The 25580-nt window shown below is 43.6% G+C and overlaps 1 protein-coding gene across 1 annotated transcript in view; it reads right to left on the reverse strand.

Moving 5' to 3' along the window:
• The window catches only part of DCDC2 (doublecortin domain containing 2), a 139310-nt gene that overhangs the window by 76466 nt on the left and 37264 nt on the right, over window positions 1-25580 (reverse strand). The window contains exons 4-8 of the mRNA XM_026511581.4: window positions 21220-21296; window positions 20957-21088; window positions 18116-18262; window positions 16369-16423; window positions 7557-7719 (exon numbers count right to left, since the gene is read on the reverse strand). Of these exons, the coding sequence (XP_026367366.2) occupies window positions 7557-7719; window positions 16369-16423; window positions 18116-18262; window positions 20957-21088; window positions 21220-21296 (574 nt within the window). The remainder of the gene's footprint in view (window positions 1-7556; window positions 7720-16368; window positions 16424-18115; window positions 18263-20956; window positions 21089-21219; window positions 21297-25580) is intronic.

Raw genomic sequence — 25580 nt, forward strand, 5'->3', positions numbered from 1 at the left:
AGTATCATGCTGGCTACCGGAAGAAACTGCTAGTGCTGAGCAGTCAGCACAAAAGAGAGGGAACGGAGGTGTCCTGCTGATTACAAAATGTGTGGTACGCAGGAAGCACTCGGTCCATGTCTACTGAAGATATGAACGCGGCAGTCTCAGAAAGGGGGTCGGGGCTCCTAAGTCCAATGATTCATGAAATGTGGAGAAAGAAACTCAGATGCTCAGAAGGGCTTGGGGTCTAAGAGTTGAAGTCTTACAGTGTAACTAAAAATCCTCTTAAAAAAATAAGATTTGGGGGCGCCTGGGTGGCACAGCGGTTAAGCGTCTGCCTTCGGCTCAGGGCGTGATCCCGGCACTATGGGATCGAGCCCCACATCAGGCTCCTCCGCTATGAGCCTGCTTCTTCCTCTACCACTCCCCCTGCTTGTGCTCCCTCTCTCACTGGCTGTCTCTATCTCTGTCAAATAAATAAATAAAATCTTTTAAAAAAAATAAGATTTGGTCATTTGATAAACTAGAGGTCAGCATCAAAAGTATGCACCTTCTTCAAGGCTCCCCAACTCTGAACACAGCAGGAGGCCTGGACTCGGTCCGAGGGTAGAGAAAACCCACCATCACACCACATTGCTAAAGAGGAAAATCTCGTTGGTGATAATTCACTCCTTCCACCTACAAAACAGAAAGTGCTCAAATCCGTCACCCCCGTTTACAAAGGAAGATGAAACATTGAAGAATGGAAGAGAAGAAAGATGGGAACTCCTTGCAATCTCTCGGACAAGCTACAGGGTCAGCTGTGACACATCAACACTCTTACACCAAACCGAAGGGAGACAGCTCCAAGCTCCTCCCCACTGAAGCCGCCCTCACTCTCCCCTAGCCTCACGGGCGTCTGCACCCCACAAATAACCCCACGGGTACGTCTGCCTCTTGGCCCACGATGGGTCAGCGTGGCAATTTCCAGAAATCTCTCAGCACTGATAGACCCTTTGACTCTGGGAAAATGGGTTTCTCCTCTTTCTCTCTCCCATTTGTAAACCTAGGGAAATGCTGTTTCTCTGAGGATTGGTAGATGGAGTTTATAAAATACCAGACTAAAATCCACAACTGAGATGTCCTGGAGCACGGGTATTAGAATTGTGCCATTCATCGGGGTTTAATTTCAATAGTTACCACAGAGGTAGGCATAATGGACCTACACACACACACACACACACACACGCACACACTCGACTAATGCTAAGTGCTGCTCCGAGGGGGAGCTCCGGGGGCTAGTCTTTGTCTCACGAGAGCACGACAGCTGAGGGGTCGCCAACACCCGAAAGGACCCGGCCCCCCATCCTACTTTTACCTCACCTCCTGCTCACAGAAGAAAGGGAGAGTTGGGAAGAGGCCTGGCTGTTTCTTCTTCGTCCTGCACCATGTCAGCCCCACGATCAGCGTCTCACAGGCATCCCCGATGTGAGACCCGCCCCAACGCAGCCTCAGTCTGGGCCCCACCTCGGACCCCAGGATGAAAGGCCCGGCTGGGGATAACCCAGTTTCAGCTTCTCCCTGAAAAGCTGACGAGCCACACTTGAGTCCTCTGTGTGCCAGACACTCACCGCTGGTATAGATTTCACGTTGTCTCTACAGGACGCTAGAGAAAAGTTTGCCGCTAACTTTGGAGGTAGCAGAATCAAAGAAATAACTGTGAATCCGTTGGGGTCTTTGAGGGGCCAAGAAGGAATAGGCCCTGTCTACAAGTAATGGGCAGCATCGAGCCAAAGCCTGAAGCTAGGGGAAAAAATAAAGATGAGACAATCCCAACGTTCTCCTCTTACAGAATATCAAATAATAAAAGAACCTCATTCCAAACCTCAGTGTCCCCCCCAAGCCCCATAATGCCAGGTCTGGCCCCCCAACCTCTGCATTCTTCCTCAGACCCAAATCCAGTTAGTTGAATCCCTGACCTCAGCCTCTTCAGCCTACGCCAGGAATTTGTCCGAGGGCCGCTCTGCGTGCCTGGGCAGCAGGGTCCCATGAGTCCTCGGCCCACAGATGGAACTTCCAGCTCATGTTCCCACTAGCCTCGCTAGCGTGCACGGCAGGGAACGCACATGGCATACATGGGTATGGGGCAAGAATTAAAATGCATTCTGGGTTACACAGAACTTGCGGGCTGCTTGTATGGAAAATGGGGGGTGGGTACTAAAACACCTAGTGAATTTCTGGGATAAAAATCTTCCAAAGGTTTGGAAGCAGCTCTGTAATTCAACAGCTCCCTAACTTTGCCTTGTGAAAACCAAAAGCATCTTCACACCCCAATGGTGGGCTACATAAAAAAAAAATAGCCCCCCAAAAGACGTTTCCTACAGAGGCCTCAACCCTACATCCGCTGTAAAAGAATGGTTTTCTCAGAGTGGTTCTCCATCCGGGGTACAAAGTGTGTAAGAAAGCAGGATACAAACAGACTCTCTTTTGAAAAGGTTCTCCTCTCAAAGATAAACATCTTGCCGGTAGTCGGCCAGCCTCTAAGTTTTCAACCTCTCGGCTCTGAAGTGAACAGCACAGTAGACACTCCTAAACGAATTTTTAGTAATAGAATTGGAATACCATAGTAAAACCTCAAGAAATTACTAAAATCCTTAATGTACTAGAGTTCCGTCGTACAATAAATAGGTCATTCCAACAAGGGGAATGCCTGTTTTACAAATTTTTATCGTACCAGGACTTGATCGCAGCAAGATGTGACCCGTATCCCACAGTCCCCACTGCCTCTGAGAGAAGTCACCCTCGATGAAGGAATGAAAAGCCCGCATTTCTCCGCCCCAAGCCGAGTGGGTGGCACCACGCACCAGCGGAGCCGAAATCTTACCGCGGCCTCTTAAACAAACCCAGCGCCCTGTTTTGTGAACTCATCCTGGTGCCTTCTTATAGACCGTCTCCCCGTACCTGATGCCCCTCAGAGGCTGAGGCTTGGGGGAGCGCATTTGGAAACGTGCTTCCTGTTCTCTTTTCAGAGCCTCCTGTGACTGGGAACCACGCAAGTGCCTGAGCCGGTTCATCGGCTGAACCGAAGCAGCTCAAGCGTGTGCTTCATGCCCGGGGCAACGCAGCAAACCATGTGCAGATTGTGGCTATTAGAAAATTCAGGAGCATGACCGCTCAAGGGCAGTCACCCAGCAAGGTCATAATATCCAGACATCCCTTCCCGGCTCTGCACCTGCTGCCCATCATTCATCAGGAATCTAAACGTGGCAAATTCCTTAGGAACGATCACAGAACGATGCTGGGAATAAGCCAGGCACTACGTCAAGTAGGATACTAACTAGTCTCTGTGTGTGTGTGTGTGTGTGTGTGTGTGTGTGTGTACTCATGCACACACATGCACAGAGAATCAAACATCCTTCAAAAGAAAACAAGTCTTGTTTTTGCTTACGTTTTAAAATTCTGCTTTAAAAGTGTTTATAATGATCAATGCCACATAAGCCGCAGCAACACAGACCCGCCTACCTGTTCTGCAGCCTTTCCAATATTTCTAAGGAGCCCTAAGTTCACTGTACTTCCTGTGTCCCAAGAGCTCTTAAGACGCTAATTTTTTTCATGCAGAAAATATTCAAAATATCGGCGAATACAATCAATCCCGAAATACTATTTCGAGACAATCATCATTGCTACTTTGCTCGTGGTGGAAAGGGTAGCTAGTCAACAGCCTCTAAAACGTATCTCAAGGCATTACAAATCAAGTGGAAAGTGTACGGGAAACAGGCTGGCCAGTTAAGCTGGTATTTAAATGCGGCACTAAAAATGCATTTCACACCCAACTTCATCAATCACCAACCAATCTTACTTTGCATCTTGGCTACCAAAAGAAAATGGGATTTGTTTCCCTGAAGAAATATGTCACAACTCTGCTTGAATTATTAAGCTTTACTATTACGAAAAGAAACAGAGTTGGAAAGAAAAAAAAAAAAAAGAAAAGAAAAAGAAAAAAATAAAATTAGAGCCAGGTTGCCATCTACAGACAGATATCAGCACTGCTCATTCATATGGCACTAGACACCGAATATCAGTAAATATCAACAGTAAAAGAAAGACAACAGGTATGATTACAGCCTTCATTATAATAAAAATCAAGACAGCCTACAGAGTCTCTCTCTTCTCATTAACATGAGAACAGTATAGGTAATGAACGCTGGACCAAAAATTTGCACAATTTCACCTATGTTATGAGATGATCATTCTACCTCTAAAATTTAACACTTTGAAAGAAAATTGAATCAACCACTTAATTCCAAATGTAAAATACTGGTAAGTAGAAAAAAACTATGTTTCATCTCTAACATCAAATCCTTGCATTTTTTATTCGATATTTGTATATGTTACAAAACAATCACCACAGTAAGTCTAGTTAACATCTGTTACCATACATGGTAACAAAAAAAAACAAAAAAAAAAAACTTTTTTCTTGTGATGAGAACTTTTAATATCTACTCTCTTAGCAACTTTCAAATATACAATCTGGTATTCAATTCTTGCATTTTTTACTAATTAACTTGACTCACCACACACCTTCCTTTTTGTTTTGCTTACAGTCCTATTGCTTTTAATTTTCTAGACAATGAGAGTGCTCTTGAGATAAGACTATCCAAAAGCACACACTTGGTTCCAATCACTAGAGGACATAAAAGTAAAAAGCAATTGTAAGAATAAACGAATATGAAGCTGAACTAAGGGGTGAAAAAAAGAGAAATTTGATACTATAACCTGGAAATTTTCTATAGCCAAAGACATCTGGAGAGAGATCTGATAGGGGGGAAATAGCTCAATTTTCAAAAGTACAGATTTAAGCTAATCCCCTTAAATTTGTCAAGTGATGATGTAATCTAGTGAACTGCACAAGATCTTTTTTTTTCATTTTCCCTGGAAAAAACTGTTTTTGGAGGCCAAGATTCATTTTCCAGGTTATATGTTCTTTCTATCGAGAAGAAAAGATACAAAATGCTTCATCTCAACTCTTCTGTACACTTCTGGGTCATGTAAGTTTCTTACTGGGGGGAAAATCCACTCCCCTAAACTGTCACTTGAAAGACATCAGCAGGAGACACCTGGGGGGCTCAGTCGGTGAAGCATCTGCCTTCGGCTCAGGTCCTGGGATTGAGCCCCGCACTGGGCTCCCTGCTCAGTGGGGAGTCTGCTTCTCCTTCCCCCTCTGTCCCTCCCCCTGCTTGTGCTCCCTCCCTCTCTCTCTCTGACAAATAAATAAATCTTTAAAATAAAGTAAAATGAAACACACCAGCAGCTGCTCCACGTAAAAGTGAGGTCCAGCAGTTGGAAGTGTACATTCCGCTCATTATAAAACGACATTGGAAAACAGACACTTAAAATGGACGATTATCTGAGGGGGCGCCTGGGTGGCACAGCGGTTAAGCGTCTGCCTTCGGCTCAGGGCATGCTCCCGGCGTGATGGGATCGAGCCCCACATCAGGCTCCTCCGCTATGAGCCTGCTTCTTCCTCTCCCACTCCCCCTGCTTGTGTTCCCTCTCTCGCTGGCTGTCTCTATCTCTGTCGAATAAATAAAAATAAAATCTTTAAAATGGGCGATTATCTAAAACAACAGCCAGGCTCTCCAAAGACAAGGGAAAAACAGCAATGGCCTTCCACCTTTCCTGAGCACTTTTTAAAAACTAACTTGCTTCAATGCTCAACACGTTTCTTGTTATTATCATCCCCGTAGGTACCGTTGTTGAAAACCGAGAATTTCTACGAAACCAAAAAATACTGGTCATTTAACTTTTCAATAAATGTTCCTTTCCAGTGCAAGATGGAACTGTGGATGTAACCTCATTCTACAGAATTTCTGCGAGAAATGACAAGGTGAAAGTCCCCTTTCTTCTGAGAAGCAATTACTGAAACTAAAGACTTCAAAACATACATATTAGAAGGAGGAATTGGGATTTTTCACAGGCTAAGACGAGCCTCACAGAATATAAGCCTCATTTTACAAAAGCCTTTAATGAAAATATTTGTGAGAAGTTTAAAGTAGGTCCTGCTTCGTAATGGGTTTCAAAGTATGAGAGAGACCTGTCTACGTTGTCCCGTTCAGCACTAGTTTGCCAATACTTATTACGTGTCTCGTATCCATCAGACCCATGCCAGTCGTGAATAAAAACAAAACAACTAGTAAGACCCAGCTCAGGGCCTTGGGGGCTTCACAGTCTGGTATATCGATTAAAACAAAGCCTCTATGATTTTAAATCCTTGAGGTATGGCATACTCTTCCAGGCTAGCTTCTTTCCTTCGGTGCCTGAGATAAAATATGCATTCAATAAACATTCGTTGGCCACATTGGACCCTGGCCTCTCCCGTTTCTTCGTCACTGCGAAGGATTATATAGACTTAACGATAAGCAAACTTTCAAGCTAAATCTGAATATGAACCCACATTTTGCAGAGAGCTGATGGGGCCCCAAAAAGTTATGTGGCTTGGTCCATCACAGAGCTGCAACGAGAATCCAGGACCCTCCATCTCCAGCTGGTCTCCATCACTGAAATGATGTAAAGCCCCCTCCATTCTATCTCCTCTTTGTAACTGACTCATCATGAAGCCTGCTCCTCTCAGTCTCACGCAGCTTTCCCACAACTCCTTTGTCACCTGCCACATCCTAGGAACTCCCACAAATTCACGTGTCCCCTTTGTTGTGAGGCCCACAGTAGCTGTCATTCTTCACATTAGAAAGAAGGTGAAGCTTCTCCCAAGCGGAAGACGGAGAGCTGACCATGAATCCAAAACAACAGCCCATTCACCCTCCTTCCTCCTGCCCAGCATGTCCCCCGGCAGGTGTGTGAGGGGAGCCCAGGGTGAAGGAGAAGCAGCCCCTCCACAGGGCTGTGGCCCAGCGGGCTCGTCCCACCGACAGCATGCTTGGAATGAAACCAAAAAGAGCCTGTCTTCCCAAAAATTCCCATGAAAAGTCTTCCCATGAAAGTTCACAACTCTGCACAAATCTCTACTGATGAAAATGTTTAAAAACTTATTTTATGGCATCTCTTACCTGGTGATGCAAGATACAGAACTAATTTGCGGACATGTTGTCCTACTATTAAGTTTTCTGGGTGTGTCACATTCTCTCGGATATCGGTAAAATTAGGAAAACATCTTTTTGGAGAAAGGGATCTATGACTCAAAGTAACTTGTGATCAATGTGGATAAGGGTTGCAGACACACAAGTAAGAAAGACCAATGTCAACAGTAATTGGTATCCACGTTACTCAAGCCCTTTTTGTAGAAGAAAAGGATGATAAGATTCACTTTTTTTTAATATGAGACCACCACCAGAAATATGTTACCTCAAAACATGTGCTCTTGTACACAGCCTCTAATTACAAACAGAAATTTGGCAGGAAAAACAGAAGAATCTCTCCTACAACAAAAACTCTTCTTTGAAAACTCTCCTTCAGGACTATAAGGAGTATCTTCCGTGGGTCCAGAGAAATAAACAGATCTACTTAAGAATTAAAATCGTACCACAGCCTTAAGATGATAATCAATAAAAACAATAGAATAATCACAAGGACAAACTTACCACTGTTTGGGCTTATTTGTGGTGAGTTCTTCAACTTTACATTTTGTTTCCCTTTCTTGGGTTTTTCCAAATTCACTTCCTCTTTTTTCCCTTTCCTCTTTGGGGGCTGAGGGGACGTGTTGTCGCTGGATCCAACCGTTGACTTGGACTGACGATCATTTCCCTGAGTGGCAGAAGATGAGACCCTTACCATGGGCTAATGAAGTCCCAAAGTGACTCCTACTCAATGTCAGTCATTAACCAGCAGTAAATGGGGCAGGCATGGGAGCGGATGTAATTTGCTGATTCCCTGCTCTCTGTTTTAATACGCACATTAACTTTTCCTGGTGCCAGGAGAAGGGTCTAGCCTAGGCATGAGAATAAAAGAAGCTAAAAAGTATTGAATACTTAATATGTACCAGACATTCTATAAAATTCCTTCAGTCCTCACAACCCTGAGACAGCCACTCTTATCGCCCATTGCAGAGAGGAAGAAATGAGGCTTGGAGGTGGAGTCTTATCCAAGGTCACTAGCCAGCGAGGCCACTGCCTTAACCATCCTCTCCCTCCTGTGACTTCCAGAAAAATCTACTGAATGAAGAAGGGTAACAGCCCTCAGTTTGACCACTTAATCTGGAGATACCTTCTTAACTAGTGGTCACTGTGAATATGCAGGTATCATCATACAAGGAACATCCACTGTGCTTGTAGAAATCCTCAAATACGTACTCATCTGTTGGTGACTGCCATGCTCCCGACAATCGCAAATCCAGAGCCACGTGGACACAAGCAGCTCAAGACCACGCTCTTGCAAGGCAGCCACCAATGATCATACATTCAGTGGTTTCCTGTGGTCTCCACGCGCCTCTGGAAACGAAAACCTTGCCTCTGCAAAGGAGGCTTTTCAGCACGAAGGTGAGTTTGGGTTTCCCTGGCCCACGTACAGATCCCGGGGAGCCACACTAACAGCCACCACAGTGATGGCCACTGTGAGCACCCAAAGAACAGTTGTGCTCAGCCTCAGTCGCTGCTTGGCCATTGCTACAGCAAGTACCTCCCTCCTAACAAGACAACTTGGTCCTCAGATGCTCAGGTGCTAAACCCACTTGAGTGTCTTGAGTGCGTAAGGTGTGAGGCTGCAGGAAGTAGAAAGAATGCAAGTTTTAGAGACCAAAAATACGTGGCTCAGAGCCACTGCACTGCCACTGACCACCTATGGGACCTCAGGCTAACTAACTCCTGCCTTCTTTGACTGTGTCCTTCTCAGTTGAGTGGGGCTAACTGCCTGCCTTTAGGTCTACCGTGGGGAGGAAATGGTAACATTTATAAAAGAACTAGTACAGTGCCTGTCAGGCAGTATTTGCTCGATGAGTAGCAGAGTGCTTTCTCCAAGAGCAGAGTTAATATCTTTTCCTTAAAAATCATACCCGACTCATACCATATTGGGTGAAATCTTTATGCAACATCTGTACTATGCTAGGATCTGAAAATAAACGTAGTAATATTAAATAAACAAATCTGCCTAGAAACCTATTATAACTGCTCATTTTAAACATTTATATATGCAGTCATCCAGAAGCATTTAAATGGTTTTAGCCATCACCCAATTAAGAATAGAAAAATTCACAGCCTTACAAATGAAGCTATTTATGCTATTTTGTCGTAGCCTACAAGAAAATGAATTATGCATAGATTTATTAACAGTATGAAAACTTGTCCAAATCTGTAACTCTCCTTTGCACAATTTAATTTCCCATTCCAACTGCAATTTAAACATACACTTCCATTTAATTATTGCATTAACTGCAACCAGAGTTGTTGCTTATTTTCTCTCCTTTTCTCCAGTGATTCTTTCTCACGAGGCCGTGGACTGCCTGGCAGAAAAAACAGACCATGCGATTATAGTGGCAATTCCACACCCATCCGCCACATCTCATATTCCAGCCTATTTTCCATCGCGTCTATTCATTCCATGATTTTGAAACTTCAAAAGCCTTGGATGAGCGGAGTCACCCTTCTAGCAAGCCTACTGGAAGGTTCAGAGATGCTGTGGAACTTTCGAGAAATAAAATGAACCTTAGTGAGTGAGAGCTCTGGATATGGGCAGGAAGGTCCCTCACAGCTTTCTGGGAAAAGGCATTTTCACAAACCGCGTATGACAAGGGAGGAGCGGGATTGTGCCCGGGATTCATACAACTTTAAAAGTCAACTCTCTTATTGACTGTACAGAAAGTTCTGATTTACTCCGTTTCTGGTAAGGACACTCAAAAGGGTTTATTTTGGAGCATCGAGAAATCCTGCTGGATTCCAGTAACGATACACGGCATGGCTTTGGTGACGGACACCCATGCATTCAATCATTGAATCATGACCGATCGTCAGACGCTTTGTGAGGACTACATTAAAAAGAAGAAAGGGAAGAATTTGTTTTGTAACTAGAGGACTGGAAACAATGTAAGTGCCTGTGTTTTTTAACAAAGAAAAAATGTTGATTTCATCTAAAGTGTTAACAATATAAAAGAAATATATAATAATGATACACAAAATGTAAACTATATAATACATGTTATATATATTCATATTTATTCACATAGTTAATTACATAAGTTATAGGTGATCTACCAATAAATTATAGAAGGCGGGGGGACAAAGGAATGGAGAGGGAGATTTTCCTTCCTTTTTTGAGACTTCCTCATGTGACTAATAACCTGGATACATAAATGGAGAGTGTGGCTATTTGGGGGGCACAGGAAATAAAGGAGCTTTGCCCTTCTCGTACAGCTCCGCCGGCTGATAAAACAGTATTAATGCTAAATACCCGCTTAACACAAATATGGTATTACTGTTACCATTTTACAGGTACAGGGGGTTAACCTTCTCAAGGTCACCCAGGTCCGATTTTTCTACTACATGGAAGCTTTCTGATACCAGGGCCCTGCAAATATTTATTATATGGCATGATTCTGTGAGAAGGCCCCCGGGAAGTGACAGACTGTGGCTTTATGCCAAAGTGGAGACAATCAAGAAGCAACCTGATTTTGCAGCATGTCCTACGCGAAAACTGGACCCGTGCGGGACGTGGACCACCGCCCCGCCTCCCACCCCGCACAGCGTGTATCTTGCAGCACCAGCAATCCTCTGGCTCAAATCAACAAGAAACTGAAAAGAGCCCTTCGTTCTCCCCTACTTTACTGAAACTAGGATTTTTTTTTAATAGCTCCCTAGACTCTTTTCAACACGAGCCACTCAACTCAGATTTCTTTCATTACCACAGGAAATTCATTCCCAGCTCCCGTGAGCACAGGCACGGAGGGCCGAAAGCATCAAGTTTAAGATACTGTTGTGAGGCTTGTCTCACGGAGCAGCCTTCGCCTCGGTGTCTTTCGGAGATGCACCCAGAAGGGAGACTCCTCACCAGGAAGCTAGACCCACACTCGGGCTGGCATTTTCTCTCACTGGCGTATCTGGTGATGGCAAGTGTGCAAAAAGCCCTTTTATCCATACAGGACTCAGTTTCCCAAAATGCAAAAGGAAGCTTTGGGAGCCCCTGGAATTTATCTTGCTTCACAGTGGCTTTGTGATATATGGATAATCGTGGTTTTTTGTTTTTGTTTTTTCCAGAATGTTAGCAATGACAACATTTGAGTCTGTAAACTACTGATCAAAAGGCGTTATCAGCCACATGGTAATAGGAACAAGAACGCTGAGTTCACACATCTTCCACGAGGGGGCGCCTCGATCCTGCGTGGTGTGCCCGGGCAGCCTCCCGATTGAGGGGGTGGCTTACACACTTAATAGAATTTAACAGGATTCGCTTCTATCTTCCTTTTGTTTTCAAGGCCAGAACTGCAAGCTAAAATAACTCAATTTGCTCGCGTGTGTGAGTCCCCCAGCACTAGGAGTCTGTGCAGGGAATGGCTTTCTGGTCTACTCCTGCTCTGCACCAGGCGTTCCTTAGCTGCTCTGAAAGGCTCTGCCTGAGCCCAGAAGTCCCCCTCATCACCCGCGCTCCCTACCACAAGGGTGGGTGCAGCTGACCCACCAGCAGGGGCCCCTGTGCAAACTCTGGCAGTTTTCCCCTTTTTTTTTTTCATTAAGTTCTCTCAGGCCCCCTCCCTTCCTTATGCAACAGAGCAATTCCTAGAAAGTCTTGCAAGAAATGAATTCCTAAAAATCCAGTTCTGCATCCCCTTCGATTTGTATTACCCGTTTGGGGGTACCTTACCCGCTGACTCGGGGGTGGTCCCTACAGTCCTGAGCTAGGTCTCCCCCGGCCCCCTCCCCCACATCCCCACTTGGTGCCAAGCAGTTAACGATCTTTAAAAACATGTACATTCTCCAGGGACCCAATTAATTAAAGGACAGGAGTAAAATAATCCTTCTGTTAAAAAACCAAGTCTGTGACTTTGGAATTGCCAACACAGATGGTCCCTCCATGCGGCGCACTGCCCGGCATTCTCACACCCACTGCACAGGTGTTGTGCGAACCTGCCGTGTGCCAGGTGGGTTCTGCCCCTCTGCTCGAATATAACCTCCTAAAAGAGGTCTGCCCTGACCACCCAGATGATACACTCCCTCTTCCCATACCTTGATGCGCTTTTCTTCAAGCTTATCCTCGATTAATACCAAATGTATTGCGTATTTGCCTATCTCCTCCCCTACAAGGTACACTCCATACCCTTCGTGCTTTCTCTAGATTCCCTGCCTCCCTCTCCCCACGAGCACTAAAACAGGGCCCAGGACATAACAAGCACTCAGTAAATGCCTGTTGGCTGAATGCACCAATCAGAACGGTTACAAGATACTCGAGGAGGAATCGTCACAGACGTCCAGCTCACCTGCTACCACCTGACCAGGTCACCTGTGTCCCGTGCCTGGGTCCAGCCGCCCCACTGCCTCCTGCTTCGGTTCTCCCCCGACCCACTTCTCTGTAGACACCACAGCTGAAGTGATCTCTCACTAATGTAAATCCAACAATACCCCTGTCTTCTTTTCTTCTAAGCCTCAGATGTTGTCCCATCAAGGAATAAAATCCAGCTCCTAGCACAGCGTCCACAGCCTGGCCCTACGTGCCTCTCCAAGCTCATCTCAGACCACTCTGGCCCTCTTCCTGCCTTCCTCACATGCCAAGATGCCAGGCTCTTCACCAAAGGCCTTTGTGAACGTTGCCTCTGCCACAGAGGCTCTTTCTGGTCCTGCCCTGCCTTGCAGGACTGGCTCCTTTAGTCATTAAGCTCTCAGAGAATTTTCTATCAATTCGTGCTTTGCTACATTTTATCTTCCCTCTCGTGCTTAGCACCATGTGAAATTATGTATACATTTGTTTAGAGGTTGATTGTCTACCCCATCCTCCTGCTCCATCTCCCCTCCACACACACACACACAAACACTAAAAGGAAAGTGCCATGAGGTCTGAAACCTATCTGTTGGCCTGTGAGCTGGTCCTTTAGGTGGCTCCTGGCACATTAATAACTGCTCAATTAGTGTGTGTCAAATGGCTAACTGAACGAGCAGGTGGGCAGATGCTTTTGGAGTGTTGTGGAAAGAGGTAAACTCTACCATCATTTTATATTTCTAAGTGGACATGTAATTTTGACTCTGCTTTCTATGAGATGGAAGCATGTCATGACGTTGAGTCTTTCCTCCAAGGTCACTTCCCCAGAGAAGACCAGTCCTGACCTACCTGCCTGAACAGGTTCTCCTTTCATTGTCGCATATCGCTCTGTACTTTTCTTTCATTCCTACCGCACCTTGTTATATACTGATTTCTGGAATTGTTAGTTTAAACTTGTTCTCCCCCTGGCGTACCTTGAGCTCAGAGCACCCTGTCTTTTTTGCTCATCTCCATCTCCCTGGGGCTCTGCTCCATTCCACATACGCAGGAAACTCCATTTACCATTAGATGAACCAGCATTCACACCACAGATTCTAAATCACTCCCAAGCAAGCAAGCAAGCAAGTAAGAAAACTGCATGGATGTGCCTCTTGCCCATGAATTTTAAAGCAGGAAACACATCGCACGTTTTTAATAAAAAATTTAGACATTCCAAACTTCAGAATAATAAGCCTGTAATTAGGGGCGCCTGGGTGGCACAGCGGTTAAGCGTCTGCCGTCAGCTCAGGGCGTGATCCCGGCGTTCTGGGATCGAGCCCCACATCAGGCTCCTCCGCTATGAGCCTGCTTCTTCCTCTCCCACTCCCCCTGCTTGTGTTCCCTCTCTCGCTGGCTGTCTCTATCTCTGTCGAATAAATAAATAAAATCTTAAAGAAAAATAAAAATTAAAAAAATTAAAATTAAAATAAAAAAAAAAGAATTTCTCATGATGCTAGATCATATTTAAAAAAATAATAATAATAAGCCTGTAATTACAAAAGTCTGGTAATTGTGAATGCAAAGAGTTGAGTTATGGTCTTGGTTCTGACACCAACTTTCCCAGCTGGCCTAGGGTCACTTACGAAGTCCCCTGGGTCTCTGTTTGACGACTACTCTTCCAGAGGCATCGTGGGAATCGATCAGCCCACACATACCTGGTAGACAGGGAGACTCTGCCCCAAAATCCTGAAGAAGAGCAAGAGGACAAAATCTCCAAACCCTAAATTCGTGGGTTTTATTTAGCTTTGGTAGTGACTAATATCTATCTTTGAGCCACTGGAACATTCTCTTTCCTCCTCCTGTGTAGACATGTGCAGTCAGGCTGCCTCGGGGCAGGTCCTCTGTGGTGTGTGAGCACTGTCTCCAGGCTCCTACTCGACAGCAGGAGAAGAGCTGCCCCCCCAACCCCCGCCGGGCTGGGCCCAGTGCCAGGAAGGAACAGCAGAGCGACGACGGATCTGCTCTCCAGCTAGGACGGCTCTGCGGATGAACTTGCAATCTGGGCCTCAGATCCTCCTCAGGCCTAGGTCTCCACCAGTTACAGCTGCTTGCTGAACACTTTCCAATAGATTTCGTGATGACTCTTCCAACTCAGTAAGTTTGAAACTAGGCAGGTCATTATTTCCTCTGACCGCCCTCTTCTTGGCCAGAGTCGCACCATTTTCTGGGCCATCCAAACTCAAGAACTTGCAGTTATCTCTGGCTCCAACCTCTGCATTAAGCCCCTGTGTCCCGCCACCAAGAAGGTCTTCCATGTGTTCAAGAGCAACAGGCACCTTCCTAGCCTAGCTCTTTCCACCTGATGCCAAGGTTCCGGCCTGCAATGGCCGCATAACAGACGTCTCTCATGCATGGCCTCTCACCACGTTAAGTCTTCCCCCACAGAAAAAGATCCGCCCTTCCTAGAATGGACTTGGGTTCACATTCTCACTTCTCGGTTCGTGAGCTGCCCTCTACTCAAGGATAAGGACTAGCCTCTTGATTGACATTCAAGGCCATCTGAAACTGCCACCACCTACCCTCCAGGCTTTCCAGCCTCCACGCGTGATGCGTCCTCCGCTCCAGTCAGCCGGAGGGACTCCCTGTGCCCCGCAGTCATGAGCGTGAGCTCCCACCGGACGGGCCATCTGGACTCAAGGGAGCCTTGGGATGTGCTCCTCCTACTGTCTGCGCGGAATGCCCCTTCCCGTTAAGTGCAGATCACAGCCTGCATTATTGCCCTCGGGGAGCACATCGGGGCTCCTTTCTCACACCATCCTCTCCATCTGAAGCCCCTCCCCCTCATCAACCTTCATCTGTCGCAAACAGCCCTCAGAGGCAGTGCTCACACGCGACTTCCTTCGTGTACTTTGGCGAACACACACTCCCTCCGCCTCGCGTTTACCGACCTCACCGCGTACTCGCTGTTCAGCGTTTGCTCGTCAGTCACCTTTTCGGGCTCTGTTCTCCACTTCAACTAGATTGTACGTTTCCTGGGAGCAAAAGCTTTGTCGTGAACAGTGTAAGGGCCTCAGCTAACGAGTGGGTGATAAAGATCTGTTGTTTGTTGGGCTGAGTTCAGCATTACATCACACAAAAGTATTTCTCCTTTTTTGTTTTTCCAAAGAATGTTGCATGACAGACAAAAAGGTTGAAGGAGGGGGAACCTAAATCATCATCAGGAGACATATCATCGCCCAGCCATCGTTTCTGTCACAAAATACCAACAGAAGAATTCTTAGTTAAGTCAGGGGGCAGTGTGCAGACCGGGGGACACGTCAAACCAACTCTGATCACTGCGGGTCAGGCAGCTCAGCCAAAGGGGCAGAGAGAGAAGCCTCCGCCAGAAAAAACCTGTCAGAGTAGACCTCCGGCCTGGCATCGCACCCCTCCCTGCGAGGGGGTAAGGCCCGAAAATACAAACAGGGCACGGAGCCACCTAGTAAACGTTCACCACAGCTCCCCCGGGAGAGGTACTGAGGGACATTCGCTGAGTTAACAAACACTTGGACCAATCACAGACGGAAAAAATTCTGAGAGGGAACGAGGTAGAGTGACTCCCAATCTTTTAAAGGAAGATAACTTGAGGATTGCTTTTTTTTTTTTTTTTTTTTTTTTACAAAACCTTCCTTCTTTTAGTCAGACATAGAAAACCAGACTGAGCAGACCACTAATGTGACCTAATCCAGCCTTTCCTCTACTTTTATGCATCGTTGCCCAGATTTCAGCTGTGAGAGAAGTTACCTCAGGTCTATACACAAGGAAAAAGACACCTACTTTGGAACCTCTGTTTTTAAAATGTTAGTTCACTCTGAAGACTTTAACTGCAACGTTAATGTTCTAGCGTTGTTTCACATAATTGCTCAGATACCACAAGGCAGCTCAGTTTTATGTCTTCAAATTTAATTGAAACCCAGAGGACAGCCTCTCCGTATCGTATAGAAATAGAGAACATTAATGAGTAAAGCATCTGATACTTACACTCCCTTTAGACTTTCTGGATCCTACAATAGGAGGTAGTGAAGAAGCTTTCTGACTGCGGAAACAAATCGCAATTAAGAAATCTGAACGTTATTGACAAATAATACATAATGCAAGATAACTGTCATCCCACCTTGTCGTCCCAACCTGCAAGTCAACTGTTTAAGGGACACGCGTGCTTCACAAAAAGTACCATATACTTTCCTGCTTTCACACAGACCAACCATAAAATTACTAAATTCCATTCCAAAAGATCTTTAATATTTAATGTTGAACTATTTTCATCGATGCTGCCTATAAACTTTTAGTACCACCTTAAATTTTTTTTTGTTGCATTTTTATTCAAATCCCCAAACCTTCTGGATGTATTTCAAAAAGTCGTTGCCCAAACTGAGTGATGGCTTTGCCAGATTGAGTCAAAAACAGTAAATGTCTATTGTTTTCCTAATATCTGCAGTGTCTATGTCAGAAGCTCAGAATGGCAAAAACTACTAGAATTTATAACCAGGGGGCTTCTAGGCTGGTCATTCTCAATAAAAAATAGAAATTCTCTTTGGCTGTAGGAATGCTGTTCCACAGATGGTAGGAAGTGACCTAGCTTGGAACCCAATGACCCCCTCTGAAAAGAAGACCACACATAGATGAAGGTGTGTCTAATTTGTCGGAGAGAGGCCACCATGAGCTACAGACTTCTCACTTAAGAACACGTTAGCCCACAGCAAGTGAATCCAGTGTCACTCAGCAGAGACTGTGAAGAATTTGACGTCATGGATGGCTAAGGATGGTTGTCAATAAGTCTGCTGGTAAATAATTCTAAAGTGCTTGGAAAACCCACTCCAAACACCGCCCTGAAAGTCCCTTTCATCCCTCACTTATTTGGAAACCCTCAGCCGCCCGCTCCATCAAGCTTCACAAACTGCAAATTAGTGAAGAACAAATTGGTGACCTTCTGCTATCTCTGTGCAAGTAACACACAGCCCAGCGAGGACAGCCACGAAAAGTCAGGTTCTGAGAGCTAAGTGGCCACAGAATGTCTGGGAAAAGCAGCACAGGTGTTAAAAAGCCACACCATGAGCAAGCCAGGGGGTGCCTGCATCTGCTGGGGGCCAGGGCTTTGCATGTGTGTCTTTGCTGGCCCTCTACTCAGCTGAAATAAGGCATCTGTCACAAATACAGGACATTTTATAGAGAAAAAAAGGGTCACAGTGCACTGTAATTAAAAGTGTAATCTTTAAAATTTTACATGTAATAATTATAGTCTCTATTGCTGCTCTACTTACTTGCCTAAGGAGAATTATATTGTTTTTATTATCATTAAAAGGCATATAAAATATTGTTTTTAACACTTGTAGATGTTTGTATATGCACCAACTGAAAATTATTTGGTCAAGCTAACCAGCAGAGACATTATTAAACTTCGAACGATGTATGCAATATAGTATCTTCTTCACAAAAATAAATCTTTATATTTACTAAAAATTCATAAGTGAATGGTTAAAAAATGCTATATAACCTTTCATAGATCCCCCCAAATTATATTTTCGTGCAAAAAAAAAAAAAAGAAAACAAACCTCCAATCTCCAGTCATGGCAAAAAAAAAAAAAAATCAAGTCAATATGTATGACACATGCTTTCTATTCTAACTGATGGGCGAGATTATAGAAGACATACCAGTGGTCAGCATAAGACTCAATGTTATTTCAAGTGATAACTAAAATAGGAGACGTGAATGAGGATGAACACTTACCCATAGGACCTTCTCATGGTGGACTTGTCAAAAAGTAATTCACTGTAAGCCAATTTCTTAAATTTATCTCTGCCGACGGCCACATAAAACTGCCCATTCTCCAACTCGGCCCCGCTCTCGACAAGTTTTCCTTCTAATGTGTAAAGTCTGCCGAAACATGAATGCCCACAGTTAAAATTTTAACGAGCATGAAAGAGCCACTTAAAATTACAAAGTTCAATAAAAACATTCCTCTCTTAAGCTGCTCATTTGTTACTATTCTAACTATTGAATCCGAAACACCTCAAAGTCATTAGATTTGACTAAATGCCAGTGTTACAACATAGAGACAGTTACCCCCTCTCTGTACAGGCACTTCATCCCAATAAACCCATGTACCCAACAGAAGAATCCTCTCCTGCTGCCCGAGTGAGATTTCAGATGGAAAGCACTGACTCGCACAGAACGTAGTGCTTTATTTTTATTATTATCACTTTTTTGAGATTCTCTTTATTCATGAGAGAGAGAGAGGGAGGGAGGCAGAGGGAGAAGCAGGCTCCCCGCAGAGCAAGGAGCCCGGTGCGGGACTCGATCCCAGGACCCGGGGATCGTGACCTGAGCCGAAGGCAGGCACTGAACAGACTGAGCCCCCCAGGTGCCCGAATGTGGTGCTTTAAATGGAGCTCAGCGCCCGCTGAAGATCGAATCTTCTATTTCTATTTTGTGAGCATGTTTACAGTTTCTTTTCTTAATGTATTTGTCAGGTTGACAAACTTACTGCATTCTGTGCAAGAGCCCTCAGCCAAAACAGTACAGCCAAACACACACAGAACGGGGTCAGAGAACAAGAGAAAAAGGGGCCCACGGCGAGGCTTAATGATGCAGAACCGCATAGCATTCGTGCCTCTTCCTTTTTTTTTCCTTGCCTCCCCTCAGCTTCCCAGAATCAAGGGATTTCACAAGGACCTCCCTTTACTGTAGAACTGCTGCTACAAGTGACAACATGAATATGTTACTTATTAAAAGAACAGTGAAAACTTTACTAGACGATTTAAAGTATCCACATAATTTTTTTTTTTTAAAAAACAAGAAATAGCAGACTATTAGAAAACAACACGAGAAAGGCAATGCCTACTTTTGAAGGTTATAAACCAGAGTTCGTGACTGGAAGGAGTTCAAGAAAATCATTAAAAAAAAACCTCTCAGACTTCTTATATTACCTAATAAAGGTTAGTGGCATCTGCAAAGGAAAAAAAGGAAAGACACTGATCTGTCTGCTTCTTCACCGATGATGTAAATGGCCATATCAAAAGGAGCCAAGAAGTACATAGAAAACAGCCACAAAAACCCTGAAATGTGTTTGGGTTGATTTAATATAAAGATGTTCCTTCTTTATAACCCTGTAAATCTATCCCTGCGAGTCTAATTATCAACACTTAATCCAGATTTTCTGGTTTTCCCTCCTTAACCTAGACCAGGGTTTCTGAACAATGGTGCTATTGGCATTCTGGATCTGATAATTGTTGGAGCTGAAGGGAGGGGTGGGAGCCTGCCTGTAAACTAACTGTAGGAAGCTAACAGCTTGGCCTCTACCCAGTAGATGGTAGTGGTAGCCATCCCATCCCCAGCCGCGACTACCAAAAATGACTGGATGCTGCCAAATGTCCCCTAGAGGCAAGATCGTCCCAGGCTGAGAACCCCTGGCCTGGATCCCATATTCATTTTCCTTCAAAACAGGGAGATCTGAGTCCATAGTGAACTTTTATGGCTTGAAATTAAAAAAGAGCATCACTGTGGATCCGGAAATAGCCAAGATTTGACTGGTTTCCTCTGCAGGTAGTTAAGCGTACTGAATAAATTCAAACCCATGATTTTAGCCTTCATTTATAGGACTTTGGTTGACCTGCTTTCTTCCTTTTTCACAAAGGGCAAGACATAAATGGGGAGTTGAGCCAGTTTTAATGGGATGCCTCTGATATATAAACATACTGAGGCACAGGGAGGGTCCAACCATAAGACTTTTTAAAGCTCTGTTAAAGGAAAATGTGCATGTCCCAAATGACCGGCAACCACATCTCACTCATATCTGGCATTATACTGAGAATTAAGTTTCTCCAAGTATTCAAATATTGGAGTGGGGGTGGGGGAACATATATATTCATTTTGTATTTATACTTGCATATATTTTATTTCTATGAGTGAATTTGTTCAAATCACTATGCATATCAACAGGTATATCTGGGCATGCAACTGTATATATCTTTGGGTGCTTTATATTATTTATTGAGTCGGTTTACATTTATGTATCTGTCAAAAGACACAACTGTATATCTAAAAGAATAAAGAAAGAACTTTTAAGATCTGCCTTCACTCTTGACACCAAAATAAATCCAGAAGGATCAAAGGTTTAAATGAAATTTAAAAGTATAAGACGAAAACACTGCAGAATATTTTTATAATCTTGGAATGAGGAAAAGCTAAGCTAGTCACAAAACTTAATGATCACAAGAAAAGACTGAAAATTTGACTGTACCAAAATTCAACTTAACTGTATACAAAAAAATAATAATAATAAAGAATCAAAAATACTAACTGGAAACATATTTAAAACTCATGGGAGACAGGGCCAGATGCCCTAATATGTAAAGAGTGTCTATAAATCAATAAGATAAACATGCAATGGTGATACAGATAGTTCATATATAATGAATGATAAATTTGTGGCATTTATTTTGAGAACAGTTTAGTGGTTAAGAGTACAGGCTCTGGAGCCAGACTGGGGACCAGTGACTCCTGAGCATGGTGGGATTCTCCTGAACGCTTCTGAAACCCATGCCCCCAGGGAAGATGACTTTGGCATACCTGTGGACAGCCCCACTCCTCAGAGTTACTTTTTCCGTGACCATTTGTAGCACGTGATCCCACTGATTCAAGGTTTTTCTGGGGATGAGGAGGCGAGAAGCCGGACTTATGAGGTCTCCATTTGCAATCAAGCTAGAAAAACAAAACAAAACAAAACCAGGCAGCCATGCCATTTGTAACAGTTATACTTTTAAAGCTACAAAACAAATTCCAAACCACAAGGAAAGCAACCTTCCAACTTCAGGTAAAAGTCTTCCACTTACAAGATGGTGCAGGGCTCCTGAAGGGGTTTTCGAAAGCGAGCGGACACGTTGATCCTGCTGTGCATTACCGGCTTCACCTTTAGAAAAGCAAAGAAATGCACGTCACTGAGCATCTGTGAGGTTCTCTCTTTTTTTTCTAGGAGTTAAAACTACAGGTTTTCAGGGACGGGCTGAGACCTGTTGCGCCTTTGTTAAAATCTTGCGCTTTTTTCCCCAATTACAAAACACTCTGGGCCCACTTTCTAGCAATATCGCAGGCCCTTAACAAAGCTCTCAAAAAAAATTTCCCTTAACCCCTGGCTTACTGCTCATGATCTGTGCCCACAATCGGGCCTGTCCTGAGAATTTTAAGGCAACATTTTAAACACTGCTTTCCCTAACACAGGAACAAAGTAATCTTACAAAATCTGGAACTCCTCTCTGGGGCTGAATCTAGGCACGCTGTCCCCAAGGCACGTGACCCCATCTAGCCCCACCCCCCAGACACATGACCCCATCCCATTTTCCCCACGGATTCCACTTCTCCCTTCTCCATCAGCCCACTTTCCCAAGCCTTTACTTCCAGGCTTTCCAGGGCCAGTGGCAAGAAGCTCAAGGCCCCCCCAGGGCCCCTTCACCTGAGGCCAGGTTTGGGCTTCCAGCAGCCCTCTCCTCCCTACTCAACTATTTATGGGTTTTTTTCCTGAATCTCTACCCCTCACGCTGCACTCTAAAATTCCACTGCAGACACACTCACTCTCAGCAGATCACTTCTTTCCAAACATAAGGAAATGGGGGCCAACAGGCATGAAGCCCCCAGAGCTCCCTTCCCTTTACAACCCTCCTCATCTTCCTCTTCGCCACTTTTCTCCTTTCTGCCTGTCTCCAGTGGAACCTGAGCCCTTTATAAAGCTAACCTCCACCTTGGGGTTGTCTCCAGCTACCTGTACTGGATCCGTTAATCTTCTGCTTGTCTTAAAGCTGCTGCCACATCCCTGGCTCCCCAACACCCTTCCCTGCTGATTTTCCCATAGCACTTACCATATCTGACACATGACACATTTTATTTATTTGATTTTCAATTGCTTGTCCCTACTGCGTCCCTTTGGTGCTACCCTCAGTACTCCCTAGTACTGTACTGAGCACATACCTCACACTCTAGTAATTCTGCTCCAGTGTCTTGCCTCTTGACTTTGATTATTTAAGACCTTCCTATTGGATTCTTGAATTAAAGGTGAAGGTGAACATATTATATAAACAAATAACTTCACAATTCTTGTTAAATTGGCTAAAACGTGCTATTTTTCTTTAGAGCATACATACCTATAAACATAACATAAATTCATAAATGCATGACTTAATTATATAATTCTGAGTGTATAAGTTGTTACTGGCACTAAATCAAACCACTTGTTTTGAATAATAATTGTTTTCCTCGTTCAGCATGGCAAAAAGTTTCCCCAAATGTTCATGATTAACCAGGTAAACTGAAGATTAACCTTAAATATATATTTCTTTGAGTCATTATAATTAAATTAACTAGGTTGTTTTCAAATATACTAATAATAGAAACTGAAAAAATAATCCAAGTAATATATCTGAATTGAAAAAAAAAGTAAGGCCATTGTATAAAACAACTGAAAGTTTTTGGAAAAGGTACTATTTTTAATTTACAGTGCATTTTTTTAATCGGCATTTCAAATAATAACTTCAATCACACACACAAAAATAAACCAAATCAACTGCATGTAAGGGAAGTTTTTCCATAACGCTTTTCAGAGATGAGGGACTGGTCACCTGGTACTAATGTAGAGAATTATGGCTTTAGATAACAGAAAACATAATAATCAATTAGGTCTCTAAAATTTGTAAATTTCCTTATTAGCCCATACAATTTCCCTTGCCCTTTAAAAATATATAGTATTTGAAATATGAGTATAATGTTAAATATCAACACACCTAGTTAGGGAGGGATGGACACCCAGGGATAGGACGTGAGGTACTCCCACTCAGACCCTGGGTACCAGGGAATGACTTTTGTTGGTGACTGATCAATGGCTGGTCAGTGTTAGTTGTGGAATCTAGGACTATGGGACCAAATCAAATGAAAACATATCAATTCAAAACTCCAACTTTCATTTTGGACCCAGCACACTAATAATCCTCCTAATTGGTTTGGTCAGTTGGGAACCCACCACAAAGTAATGGGGGGACATGCTTACAGCTGACCTCTTGCCTGGATTCTTCACTGGGTTCAACATTGTCTCGGAAAAGCCAGTTTATTTGGATACCGAGAAGTAAGTAAGCCTAATTAATCAGAGAGAAGAGTCATTCCCTGAGTGGAAGTTAGGTGAACAGATAGGTAGGTCAGTAGGTAGGGAGACAGAGAACTGAATAAATATCTGGCTCATATTTTTTCTAGAAACTAGTTCTAAAGCCAAAGGCTGCAAAAGTGACGTAAATCAAAGAGTGTGTCTGCAGAATGAGGTGAACCAGGTCTCCGGATACAAATCCCAGGTGCTTTCCAAAATATCCCTTAGTCTCTATCTTCTTTAGATTGTGTTTATGTCACAGATGGCCATAATAAACACTTTTTCAGAGCCCACAATGCTTCATGTGAACCTAGTAAGTCGATATGTGATTTAACTCAAGTTCATCAAATTCCACATGACACTTAGGACAATAACCACCGCTGGGTCAAATTCAAGTAAAAACCTACAAGACTCAAAAAATATGAATCTGTTTGTTATAAAAATGAGCTCAGTGAAAACAAAGTTATTGCTTTGAAAATATATCTTTGAAATAATAACACCAAAGTCTACAAGTGGAGTAATTGACTACAGGTCTACGATTCTGAGCTCCAGGACTGACTGCCAACACTTTCAACGAGAACCAATTCAATGCCTCACACCTCATTTTCTTAATCTGCAAAAAATAGGGATAATCCTGCTAAACTAGCCCAAAGGGAGGCTCCATGAACTAATTAACCAAGAGGCAATGCCACTCCCTAGGGCTGTTAGGCTGAATGCTTCAGAGAATCCACCTGCCTCAAATCTCAGTACTCATCACCTCTTGAAACTTCTCGAAATCCAGGCCAAGACGATCAAACTAGTCTCAGGGCCTGAGAAAATGATGCTGTTAAATGAGCACCATCCCAAAAATCAAGTGACTGCCAACCTCTTGTAAACATACGTTATACAATTCTAAAAGTCAATGTTAAATAACTTTTTTAAAAATACATCTGGTTTTTGTGACTGTCCATAATAAAGATGAACCTAGGCATTTAGAGGAAAAAATGTAATAAAGTCATTTATTTGCCAAATATATGCCAACCCACACAAAGAAATTTCAACTCTATTATTTTTATTGTATGGATTTAAGAAACAGCAGGTTCTCCAAATGGTGATCTTTGGGGAAACTTTGTTACTACTTTGCAAAGACAGCACAACAGCATCAAAGAGGAGAACAAAGTCCTTTACAAAATATTTCATCAATTTTCACCACTTTTTGATAAGTGAGAAGAAAAGGGCCAAACATTTTCATAGAAGACATCAGAGTTGAAAATAACTTGCCTAACAGTCAATAAAGCAGACACGTCCAAACTAGGAATTGTTCCAAAGAAATATTTTAAGTAATTATCCTTTTTTCAATATTACTATTTTTGTAAAGATTTATGTATTTGTTTTAGAGAGAAAGAGAGCGAACGAGCATGGGGAGGGGCAGAGGGAAAGAGAGAATCCTGAAGCAGACTCCCTGCTGCACACAGAGCCCAATGTGGGGCTCGAGATCATGACCTGAGATGACATCAAGAGATAGCCATTTAACAGACTGAGCCACCCAGGCACCCCTACTAATTTTTACGTGGAAGACTGGCCAAGATGCCTGATGGACGGTGATGGTACATGTCCTGCGGTGATGGTTTATATGATAATTAACAATCAGAAAATGCCTCTGTCAGAGGATAGCTCACGTTGGGAATACGTCCTAAGCCTCATGGAATGAAACCATTTATCATGGAGATACTCCAGTGCAGCAAGGGAAGGCTGTGTAACAAGAGGTGAGGACAATAACCAAACTTCTCAAAAGAACAGCTGACTCACTCTCTCCTTGGATTTCTATCAATGGCATTACATTGCATCTCAATTAGTATGAGTCTTGTGCCATATTCTAACCTTCAGATTAACACAGATCCTTCAGAGACACAAAAATTACACCGTTTCCCTACCACTATTTCCCCTTTTCATATCTGAGAAAGTAAATTCTAATAAATTTGATAAATAAAATGCATCTCTCTGCCTGTGTCAGATTGTTCTTCCATGTTTAAAGGTTGTTTGTTTGTTTTTTTTCCATATTCAAGTAAACTAAAGGATAGTTCCACTTCG

The sequence above is a fragment of the Ursus arctos genome, unplaced genomic scaffold, assembly GCF_023065955.2.
Source record: "Ursus arctos isolate Adak ecotype North America unplaced genomic scaffold, UrsArc2.0 scaffold_31, whole genome shotgun sequence".
In the NCBI taxonomy this organism is placed as follows: domain Eukaryota; kingdom Metazoa; phylum Chordata; class Mammalia; order Carnivora; family Ursidae; genus Ursus; species Ursus arctos.